Consider the following 11888-nt stretch of genomic DNA (forward strand, 5'->3'; position numbering starts at 1 on the left):
CTCCCCCTGCTCGCTGCGGTGATAAAAATCAAAGCACACCAGCGGGCCACCACCGCTGAACAGCTTGGGAATCATTGGGCTGACCTGGCCGCAAAGGCCGCCGTGGGCGCAGCGCTACCACCCGCGCATGCAGCACCCGCTACTGAGGTCCGGGACGTGAATGTCCTGGACGTCCAGAATTGCGTGCAGCCCGGTGAGTTAGAGGACTGGCTGGCAAAGGGCGCAGCCCGCGGCCCCCAATGGGGTGTGGCGGCACGGTGACAGGGTCGTGGCACCCGCTGCTATCAGAACGTCCTTGATGCAATTACACCACGAGCCGGACCACGCGGGCCGCGACGGGACGCTTGCTAGGCTCCAGGCAGACTGGTGGTGGCCCGGCCTCAGCCGCGATGTGGCCAAACACTGCCGCCGATGCGTTGTCTGCGCCCAGCACAACCCGGGGCGGCCCCTGCGCATTCCCCTGGCGCACCAGCCACGGCCCAAGGGGCCCTGGGAGAACCTCCAGGTTGATTTCACAGGCCTCCTGCCCCCCAGCCGTGGCAAGAAGTATTGCCTGGTGATCGTTGACCATTTCACGCGCTGGCTAGAAGCCTTCCCTACACGGGACTGTACATCCGCCACCGTAGCCAGAGTGCTGGCCTTCGACATCTTCCCGTGCTGGGGGGTCCCCCTCCAGATTGACTCGGACCAGGGCACGCACTTCACCGGACACGCAATGAAACTGGCCTGCCGCCTCCTAGGCATCAGACAGCGCTTCCACGTCCCGTTCCATCCCCAGAGCTCCGGGATGGTCGAGCGCATGAACCGGACCCTCAAAGCGGCGATCGCGAAGGCGATCACCGAAACAGGGCAGGGCTGGGTGGACGTTCTGCCCTGCATACTGATGCACTTAAGGGCCACCCCAGGCCGCTCCACTGGCCTCACCCCCTTCGAGCTCATGACGGGGAGGGCCATGCGACTACCAGAGAACGTCATGGTCGGGGGGGAAGACATGGCCCCCCTGAGGGACAGGGTGACGCGCTATATCAGGCAGCTGGACACGCAGCTGCGGGCCCTTAGACAAACTGTGTGCGACCAGCAGGACATTAGGGACCAGGCAAAACTGCAGCCGCATCTGCCCGCCCAACCCCTTCCCGGCGTTGGGGACAAAGTCCTGGTCAGGGCCGCCCCCGACCGACCCGGCTTTGCTCCCCGGTGGCTGGGACCGCACGAAATCATCCTCACCAGCAACACTTGCGCCTGTGTCGACATGAAGGGAAAGGGCAGGTGGAAACACTGGTCCCAGCTCAAGCCCTACCTTAAGCCCCGACCGGACAGACACTCCCCCTTGACTTGACTCTAACTCTTTCTCCTTACAGTGCAACGGTTGGACCGGCTCCAGGGAGACCTGCTCCTACACACACTAACCCTACACCCTTGGTAAGGGTGCCTCTCTCCCTCTCTTCCCACAGATCATGCTTTACCGGTGCACCGCTCTCCTCCCTGCTCTCCTCTTCGCCCTACGACTGGCGCCTTCCTTCCCCGAAATACATGACAACTTCTACCGCCACAGTGTTGCCTTCAACGCGTCCGACCCCATCTGTATTCCTGCAAGGGACAAGCCCGATGTGATCGACGCGTTCTACAACGCCTGGCTGGAGGTCCTCCCGGGCGTACAGACACTCTGTTTATTCTGCACGTCGGAGCGCAACCCGCGGCCGACCTGCCTCCGGCGTGCTGAGGCGATGGACTTGGGGGGTTGCATGTTCGGGACAATGTGTGCCATGCCAGAGGACCTCTTCTCTGCCCCGGCATTTGATGCCTTTACTGTACGGGATCTGTCTGTTTGCGGATATTACGAGCCCACCAATGCCGCGGTAGTCTCTTTGTATTTGTGCTTTCCACCCGCCCCGACCACACCGCCCCCGACCACGACTCCCGAGGTAGTGCCATGCCCCTCTCTGGGACCAGGGCCCGCGGGGGGACTGGTATTGTGGGATGAGGGAGAGGCCCTTTATGACAACGTCCGATACAAGGTCGTGCCTGTGCTGGTCAATATATCGGGCATCCGGGTACCGGACTACTGCACAGCACAGGTACGCAACCTATACGCCATGATGGGGAAGGAGGTTATAGAGAGGGCCATAGACGCCATGGGGGCAACCCACTACCGAAATGACATACATAACACGCACACACAACGACACAGACGGGACATAATCAACGATGCTCTCACAGGACTCAACACGGGGACATCCGTAGTAAACTCCCTAGACATCCAGGGCCTTAACGAAAAGGTCGAGCAACTAAAAGGGGTAATGAGGGACCTGCTACAGAGGTCTCTCACAGATCAGGCAGACCAGGCATTCCTGGGGGAAGAGGGAGCGTACATCCAGCTCGACGGCATTGCAGTCCTGGAGACACACGCCCACACCATTAACCGCCTTATAGACCGGGAAAGGGAAAACATGGCCCATATCCACGAGGGACAGCTGTGCCATGCGTATGGCCTGTGGATGGTAGCCCAGATCCGGCATAATCTTGACCAGGTCCAAAGGGGGGAGGTGCCCGACTGGATCGACAGTGCCAAACTGGCCTCACTCGCGGGGCGCTCCGGGCCACTCGACACCCGGACTCTGAAGGGTATGACCAGAGTATACCCAGTGGTTCCCGACTGTGAGGTCAGTGAGGCGACAGGAGTCGGGATTGTCCTCCTGATCCCCGTGGTCACCCCAGAGTCAGGGCCATTTCCCCTGTTTCACATTGAGAACATCGGAGTCATATGGGAAAATGCTTCCCTCAAATATCGATTAGCTCACCACATAGCCATATCTCGAAATGGCGCTGTGTACGGGGTGCCGCTTACGGGCTGCAAGCAGCGAGGGGCGATTACCATCTGCCCTCACCCCTTACAAAGGAGTGAAACAGCGGACTGCGGGTTCAACCGGACACAGGGCTGCACCCTTGAAATCGAACCCACGGGCCCCCACTTCACTAGGGCGGGATATGGTGGGGGGGGACGATACTGTGTCTCCACTCTTGAAACCTCATTTTGGTATAATGGACTGCAGTGCCCGATTCCCCAGCACGAGTTCTGCTTCACCCCCAGGCGCCCAGTCACGGTTGGGCAAGCTCACATCTCAGAGGTACGACGACGGAACCCCGAGTCCATACAAATTACTGATAAATTCAGGGACACCCTCAGGAAATATCAGGAGCCTGAACAAGCCCCCATCCCACATTTGGCTGAGGTCTTACGGGAGCTTAGGACCCGGGTAGGACACTCAGTGAAATTGTATCACCAGTTGCAGTCGCATGTAAAGGACCTAGAGGACGACACAGACACAGCTCTGCAGTCCCAGGAGTGGGCGCAGAGGGTGTGGGATTGGGGCCTGAACGTATACATCCATCCCTGGATCCGAATCATCTCGCACACCATTGTAGGCATACAGTTACTGCTGGCTCTGGCCTGGCTCCTGGTGGCGTGTCATTCATGCCGCCAGCACAAAAAACGGAAGGCCAGGAAGACCATGCTCCACGCCATCGACTCCTGGTGGGCGATCAGGCACTGTGAGCTCATAGGGCTCGAGTTAATGTAACCATCTCCCGGGACTATCCAAAGGCCCCATGATTGCAGCATGACGGCAGGCGGAATGTACAGGGCGAGGAGCCGACTTTTAAAATATCGGCATCGGGGGTGTGGACATGTCCAACCCCTTGCCGAAAGGGGAGACTGCAAGCGGGCATCAGAGCCGCCCCGCATTTGCCACGGGACTATGCCTACATCAGGAAACGATAAGAATTCATTTTTGTGTTTTAAACAGCAGTCGCAGCTTTAAACCCACAAAAACTCAGCAGCTGCCGGTCTGCCCACGTGACTGGGAGATAGGAGACAGAGGACAGATAGAATCCACACTAGACCAACATTACTCATGACTCATGGGCCAAAACTCCGGGATTAATTAAATATGGAAACCCATCTCCTAATCACATCAAGAGACTGACTGAAACACACGCATACCCATCGATACGGAGCCACCCTGACACAAAGGACAGGCATTCACCAGACAGGTACGGACAGACCAATACACACCAACACCCCAAGGGAACAAAGGGGGGTGCTAGCCCCAGCCCTCACAGAGAGAGACAAGCAGATAATACCCGGACCCGTTTTACATAAACCAATTAGCACCCTATTGTGCGTGCCCTGCAACTCTCCTGGGACGGCAGGAAACAGCCTATTTGCACCTACTCCAGTGATGATGGGGAACTATCATCCCATTCATCCTCAAATCCCACACATCCTGACAACTAAAAGTAGATAATATATAGCAGCGCGCGGGAACAGCAGAGCAGCCGAGATTCGGACCTTGGTTAATCTCCGCCGACGTTACTGCAGTAATAAACGTTACCGATTGTTGAACCGCACTCTGGGCTCGGATTGATATCATTTCATCCGCGCTAACAATGTGGTGGGTGTCTGTCCCTGAGCGCAAAGTGTTCCTCCTTCAACAATACAATGATGGTTGGTGTTATGCCTTGAAGTGCAGCATTGAAATCTGGAAGGTTCTTGCATGTGGACCAGAATATGGAAGCCCTGTTACCTCCAAGGATCTATGAACATGTGCACCAAGGTCCCTCTGATCCTCTGTACTTCATAGGGTTCTACCATTCATTTTGTGTATCACCTCATATTTTTCAGGATTAAATTCCATTTTTCGTTGTTCAGTGTATTTCATCAGAGAGTCTATATTGTCCTGTTGTTTAAGGCTTTCTTCCTTACGCATGGTGGTCCTGGCCTGGTCTCTCAGCGGCTCCTAGCCGATCTTGGCTCAGTTTCTTGGAGGTTTGTGGTAATGTCTTGCCTTGGTGTGCATGTAGGTGCTGTCCAGGCATGTTCCTAAGGCACCGGGGGAGATCGGGAAGGCTGCAGCTTCAGCTGTAGCAATGGTATCTTGCCCAATGTGGGAATACCGAATGATGAGAGAGGTCCCCCGGTATCTGTGAAGGTGGCATCGAGAAGAGGCTGCTGAGGTCTCCTGGGAAACGAACTAAGTGGAGAACTCATTAAAGCCTGTTGAACTTTTAACTTAATTCCTTTATTTTCTAGTTTAAAATAAGAAAGACTTTAATGCTAACTATTATTTTATTTCTTTATTTAATAATTTTCTACTCATTCAATGAAGGTAATGCTTAACTTTCTAACTCTGTTTCTCCTACTTCTTTGTACCCAAGGTTTATGTATCTGGGTACCTTTGTATCTAAGATGGCGTGCATGGTAACACTATATACTTTTTGCTGTACTCCTGTACTTTATGACTTGACTAGGCATGACATAAAATCTAAATCTCATCTAAATCCACTCTACTATTTACCATGCCACCAATTATCATGTGAATTTACTGATTACATTCATGTCTAGATCATTAATGCACACTACAAACAAGAAAGTGCTCATCACTGAACACAGTGGAAGGTCATTGTACACAAGCTTCCAGTCATAAAATCAACTTCAACCATCACTTTCTTGAGTAATGTTACCATATTAGCCATCCTCCACTCCACTGTCAAGTCTCTGTGGCCAGATAGGATTTGAAATTTAATGTCACAGCCCGTGCAGTCTCCTCCACTGCCTCCCACAGCAGCTGTGGATACATCTGGGCCTGAGAATTTACACTCATTAGACTTTTGGTTCTACCCTTCATGTTTACAGAAATATGTTGGCCCTGCACTCTCACTGTTTCCTTTATGAACGACTCTCACTGCTCTGATGTGGACTTTCCTTTAAGTAGCTGCTCCAAGTTCACTCTGGTCTTAACATATTAAAATTAGCCTTTCTCAATTCAGAACTTTCCCTTCAAGACCATATTTGCCATAACTACCTTAAATTTTACTAAGTTATGATCTCTATCACTGAAATGCTCCTCCACTGACACTACCAATTGCCCAGCACTGCCTCCTCCTCTCTGCAAAGGCAAAAAAAAACCTGCAAATACTGGAATCCAAAACAGACAGGCAGGAGGCCGGAAGAGCACAGCAAGCCAGACAGCATCAGGAGGTGGAGAAGTCAACATTTTGGGACGTAACCAGGACTGGAGTGGGTGTAGGAGGAGCTGCAGATAAAGGGGGTGGCAGGGGAGCAGGGAGGACAGGTGAAGACATGCAGAGGGAACAACCGATTGGTCAATGGAAGGAATGAATCCGGTAGGAGCCTGGGAGGAGTCGAAGATGGGTAGAAGTTGGGAAGGGAGTCGGGAGAAGGGAAGGGAGGTAATTCATAAACCTTCCCTTCCCCAATTCCCTTCCCAGCCCCTCCCCCCTCCCTTCCACCTAGTGGATTAATCCTCCCACTGACCAACCAGGTTGTACCCTCTGCCTAGGAGGAAGTGAGGATTGCAGATGGTGGGGATCAGAGACAAGAGTGTGGTACTGGAAAAGCACAGCAGGTCAGGGAGCATCCGAGGAACAGGCGAATCATTTTAAATTTTTTCAAGGGGGCAGTAGGAGGAGGTGTCTGCGAGTTGGGTCTTCACCCATCCCCACTTCACCACCCTGCCTTCTCTGCCTCTTGATGGTACCTGGCTTACTGTGTTCTTCCAGCCTCCTGCCTGTCTCCTCTCTGTAGATGCTGGCTTAAGAAAGCTCTCCTGGCCAGAAGAATTCTGTCTCTCTAAGTCTTTCACACTTTATCTGTTACAGTTAATACTGGAGAAGTTGAAATCCATTACTAGTGTTACCCCGTTATTTTATGCTTCTGTGAGTTACACACATTTCTACCCTTCTATCTCTTCCTGAGTTTTTTTTTGCGGTGGTGGGGGGAGCCTACAATACACTTCCAACAATGCAACTGCCCCCCTTTTGTTGTAAGTTCTAACCATATGACCTCATTTGAGGCACCTTCTAAGTTATCATCCCTCTTGTGCACTCCACATCTTGATTGAAGATTCTATATGCTGAAATATTGAGCTGTCAGTCAGCCCCTACATCAGCCATGTGTTTGTGATAGCAATGATAATACAGCCCCATGCATTAATCAACACCCTTAGCTTGACTGCATAACTTGCTAAATTTCTTGCATTAAAATAAATCATAATCCAACCTTGCCATGCTCCCTTGTACCTGAACTTGGCTATATCTGCACTGCTTTTTAGACTAACTCGGTACCTCTTCTTTAGTTGTCTGTGCACCACCCTCTACTGTTCCTGCACTCCATATCCCACACACCAGCCAAATTAATTTAACCCACCAACCCTAGCAATCATCCCCACAGGGATGCTGGTTCCATACTGATTCAGGTACGAGGCCAGTTGACTTGTAGGAGTCCCACCTTCCCCAGAAGTGAACCAATGGTAACACTTCCTGCAGATATGGTCATTCAGGCTCAGGAGGGTCTAAGACTCCTCACATTGAAGGCTATGCAACAAATGGGACTCACCTCCCTGCTGTACTTTTAGTTAAAATACTTTTACCCTAATTTAAGCAATGTCAAAAATTAGTTAATTTTCTTATCTTTCCTTGAAGCAGTTTTCAAGTGAAAATTCCTACTTGCCAATCTGCTCTTTGTTTTGCTCTAACATCACTTTCATCAGCCATTTTGAATTCTGGCCAGGTTCCTGCTGCAGGTTAGTGGCTACTCAATTGAATTTGTTTGGGGTTTTGCCCTTCAGGCCCTTATCGATAAGCTCTACTGTCACTGTTCACATCCTGGCTCACTCCCACTGCTGCAAGTGTATTATAAACCCCCCTCGAAGAAATCATGGAGACAGAGAAGGACAGACATGTATGTAACTCTCAGAGAAGTGTAAAAATAATAGGCAAATAATAAGGGATTTCAACTTTGCCAATATTAACTGTAATAGATGTAAAAAGCACAGAGCGGACAGAATTTTTAAAATATCTCCAGAAGAGCTTTGTCATGCCAGCATTTAGAAAGTCCGACAGAGAGGAGATAGTGCTGGATCTGAGGTTGAAATGGCAAAAACTTCGCAAGTGAAGTGTAACATGAGAAAAAGTGAAGATGCCCACTTTGGCATGGAGATTAGAAAATAAAACTGTGGTTTAAATAGAGAGAGAAATTGCAGAGTGTCAAAGGTGCGGAGGGATCTGGGTCTCCTCTCTCAGAAACCACAATAAGCTAACATGTATTTATAGCAGGATGAGAAAGTGAGGACTGCAGATACTGAAGGTCAGAGTCAAAAAATGTGGTCTAGAAAAGCACAGCTGGTCAGGCAGCATCCAAGGATCAGGAGAGTCAACATTTCGAGCATAAGCCCTTCATCAGGAATGTATTTACAGCAAGCTATGTGAAAGGCAAATAGAACGTTCAACTTTATTACAAAGAGGATGAAGTAAAGGAATAGGATGATTTATTTCAGCCATATAAGGCATTGGTGATATCGCATCTGGAGTTCACTTTACTTAAGGGGGGGGGACAAACATTGAAAGCTGTCCAGAGAGGTTTCACCAGGCTGAACAGATCTTATGAGGAAAGGTTGAAAAGTCTATAGTTATTGGGCCTATAGTTATTGGAGTTTAGATAAAAAATAGATCTAATTGAAACATAAGATTCGGATGAGGCTGGACTGAATAGACTCTGGGAGGTTATTACTGTCATAGGGAAATCTTATATTAGGAGGGCAATTTAAATTAAGAGCTTTTCCATGTAAGATAGAGATGAAAATGAATTTATTTGTCAGGATTCTTTGTGTTAATGTGGAATTATCTTCCATAGAAAACAGTAAGGAATGAGCAATTGGATTTATGCAATGATCTAGTCAGATGCTTTGATCAGTAAGGGAGTTGAGGGTTATGGGAGGTTGAAGCCATAGTCAGATCCCACGTGATCTACTGAATGAATTATTAAGTGGAACAGACTCAAAGGATGAAGAGAGTTATTCTCACTACTGTTTCTTATAATCCTGGTGAGTTTACATTCAGAGATTGTACCTCAGTTTCCTAGCAACGTTATTTCAGCTGTTCATAGAAAAGCAATTTTTACAAGAGATGAATAATGTCAAACAGATGACAAACATTTTTGTGATAGAATTTTATTTGTGAATTATTAGCAAACATTCATTTTTATACTGACATCCCACTGACATTAAGAAGCTTCATCTGGTCGGTTGAGGTAATGTTTCTAATATTTGATGCTCATTAAAACAAACACAGCAATAAATAAAACACACAATTCTTATTTTAACTATTCAATCCAGTTGTCAATGATCAGTAAACTTGTCTCTTCTTTTTCTGGAAAGTAGTATCTAATTTTCTTATTCGTAGACTAATTGACAATGAGTACCAGAAAAGTGGGAGAACGCAAAGAACACAGTTGTGTTTGACCAGTCTTGCTGATTAATAAAGGCAGAATGCTTTTCCAGATCACCAGCTGGGTCTCCCCAATCTCCCTGTGTGTGGTCGTTGCCTGGGAATGAGCAGAAAAGAAAAGCTGAATTTGTTCATTTTCTTTTCAGCTTTGAGGAGCTGGCAGAAGTAGGAGCCTACTTCCAGACTCCACAGCTCATGAGGTTTGCTGCCACTTCAGATTAGGCCCCTCCACAGTTATTCTCCTACCTGGCTCTTCACTGGGTTTAAATTAGAGTGGTGCTGGAAAAGCACAGCAGGTCAGGCAGCATCCGAGGAGCAGGAAAATCGACGTTTCGGGCAAAAGCGTGTCATCAGGAATGAGGCATGGAGCCTCCGGTGTGGAGAGATAAATGGGACGGGGCTAAGTCTAATCCCATTTGGCTCATATCCCTCTAAACCCTTCCTATTCATATACCTATCCAGATGCCTTTTAAATGTTGTCATTATACCAGAATCCACCACTTTCTCTGGGCAGCTCATTTCATCCACGTGTTGTAGGATTGGATCAGATCTGGGACAAGGTGGGGGAGGGGAGATTTGGAAACCAGTCATGTTGATGTTGATGCTGTGTGGTTGAAAGGTCCCAAGGTAAAAGATGAGGCATTCTTCCTCCAGTCATTGGGTGGCTTGGATTTGGTGGGGGAGGAGACTCAGGACTTGCTTGTCCTTGGTGGAGTGGGAGGGGGAGTCGAAATAGTCGGCCACAGGGCAGTGGGGTTGTTGGGTGCGTGTGTCCCAGTGGTGTTCCCTGAAACACTCCATGATTTGGAATTCTGTCTCGCCAATGTAGAGTCACTCCACCTCATCCCAGATCCAACCCTCCAACTCAGCACCAACCTCCTGATCTGTCCATCTCCCTTCCCACCGATCCGCTCCGCCCTCTCCACCGACCTATCACAATCAGCCCCCACCTGCATTCACCTCTGGCTTTCCCCAGCTACCTTTCCCCCACCCTCTATTTATCTCTTTGTCCTCTACCCACCCACCCCCAGCCCTCAACATTCCTGATGAAGGACTTAAGCCTTAAACATTGACTCTCCTGCTCCTCAGATGCTGCCTGACCTGCTGTGCTTTTCCAGCACCACACATTTTGACTGTGATTCTCCAGCATCTGCAGTCCTCTCTTGCTCACACTCGCTCGGGGAGCCCGGCTGTCCCCACATCCTGACTCTGTGAATATATCAAGGGGCAGCATGGAGTCGGACAATTGGTATGCCAGCTAATTGTCTACTTGCTTCTGGGCCTGGCAAGGACTAACACTCCTACCCCTACAGCCAGTAGGTTGATGCTTTTTACACAACAGTGTAAGATGGCTTTACGGAAAGCAACTAGAAGTGAGGTATTCATATAAAATATAGATCTCTATACAATGATTCAATAAGGGCTTGGCTTGGTTGAATTTTGCATTATATTCAGTTTTAGCTCCTAACATGGTGAAGGATTTTGAAGCTGTTTCTGCTCTGTCGCTAGTGTGTCAAAAATACTGTGCAGGTAGGCAGGGCTCCTGACTGACATGCTCTTTCTCATTGAGTTATCGGGCAAGCCCAATGTTTTCAGTGTGTGGTCCCTTTAAATGTTTTGCCAACCTGCCCCCCCCCCCATTCAGCATTTACCATGGGACAGGCCTGTGGTGATAGCTTTCTGAATGCTGTATGCCTGTATACCCAGACAGCTCATTCCTAACAAAATAATATTGCTGGAGAGGAACCCTCTCTGGAAATTCCCATTCTCAGAATTTAAACAGGCTCCAAGACAGGTTAAGCAACATTATATCAAATTGCCAAACATTTAATCACAGGATAATGTCCGGGTGGATCAGTCTAAACTTAGAGAGGAAATGATCATGTTTTCAGACTATTGGGCAGATTGATTTTTAAGTTAGATGACAAAGGTGGGGTAGGGGGAAGGAGGGGAAGGGAATTATTTATAAAATCTTTAAACTAAAAGTTAGGCGAGATGGCTCAAGAAATTTGTCCTACGTATTTCACTCTCTGGAACAAATTATAAGACACGTAGCTATAGTTATACCAATGTGAATTTGACAAGTTCATGAGAAACGAGCATTTCTGATTATGGGCGGGAGGGTGAATTGGTCATGATTATGATGAGTCATTGATTACCTCAGGCTCCTGCAGCTTGATTTCCTCAGAGACCTTTGAGAAGAATTTTCCAGAACAGACTCGCTTTTCTTTGCTTTGAGACAGTTTGTACTTTTGGGTGGCTGATCGAAGGAACTTACTTAGCAGGAGTCTATGCCCAGAAGCAGGAGGAGGCCCTGAATGACACTGAACAGCTGAGTTGTCCAAGGCAAGCTGCCTTAGGACAGGATGCCCCAGAGGCCAGCAGTAAGGTTCTCACTGAGATTAGCTGAGATCATGCACATGATAACCTTCAGCCCATCATGCCTGCGCCAGCTGTCCAAATGAGCATCATGACCATGTCATTTTCCTGCCTTTTCCCTGTACCCCTACATGTTATTTCTAATTAAATTCAATACCTTGATTGAACCTGCCTCCACCACATTTCCTGGCAGTACATTCCGGACC

At 48.9% G+C, this 11888-nt stretch overlaps 2 protein-coding genes across 2 annotated transcripts; both read left to right on the plus strand.

The window, feature by feature from the left end:
* The first annotated feature begins 298 nt into the window (after nucleotides 1–298).
* LOC148149935 (protein NYNRIN-like) lies at nucleotides 299–1336 on the plus strand. Its single transcript, XM_087987761.1, has one exon. It carries the CDS (start codon nucleotides 299–301, stop codon nucleotides 1334–1336), a length of 1038 nt encoding a protein of 345 aa, XP_087843887.1.
* Nucleotides 1337–1454: 118 nt separating this feature from the next.
* Nucleotides 1455–3578, plus strand: LOC148149936 (uncharacterized). The gene has a single exon (XM_087987762.1). The coding sequence runs from the start codon at nucleotides 1455–1457 to the stop codon at nucleotides 3576–3578; it is 2124 nt and encodes a 707-aa protein (XP_087843888.1).
* Nucleotides 3579–11888: the final 8310 nt, after the last annotated feature.

Source organism: Chiloscyllium plagiosum, unplaced genomic scaffold, assembly GCF_037043375.1.
Source record: "Chiloscyllium plagiosum isolate Xiang-an unplaced genomic scaffold, Cpla_swu_hap1 HiC_scaffold_5, whole genome shotgun sequence".
In the NCBI taxonomy this organism is placed as follows: Eukaryota; Metazoa; Chordata; class Chondrichthyes; order Orectolobiformes; family Hemiscylliidae; genus Chiloscyllium; species Chiloscyllium plagiosum.

Bases quoted from the DNA above. Each gene is read 5' to 3' on its own strand.
- LOC148149936 (XM_087987762.1), top strand. From the start codon at position 1,455: ATGCTTTACCGGTGCACCGCTCTCCTCCCTGCTCTCCTCTTCGCCCTA.
- LOC148149935 (XM_087987761.1), top strand. From the start codon at position 299: ATGCAATTACACCACGAGCCGGACCACGCGGGCCGCGACGGGACGCTT.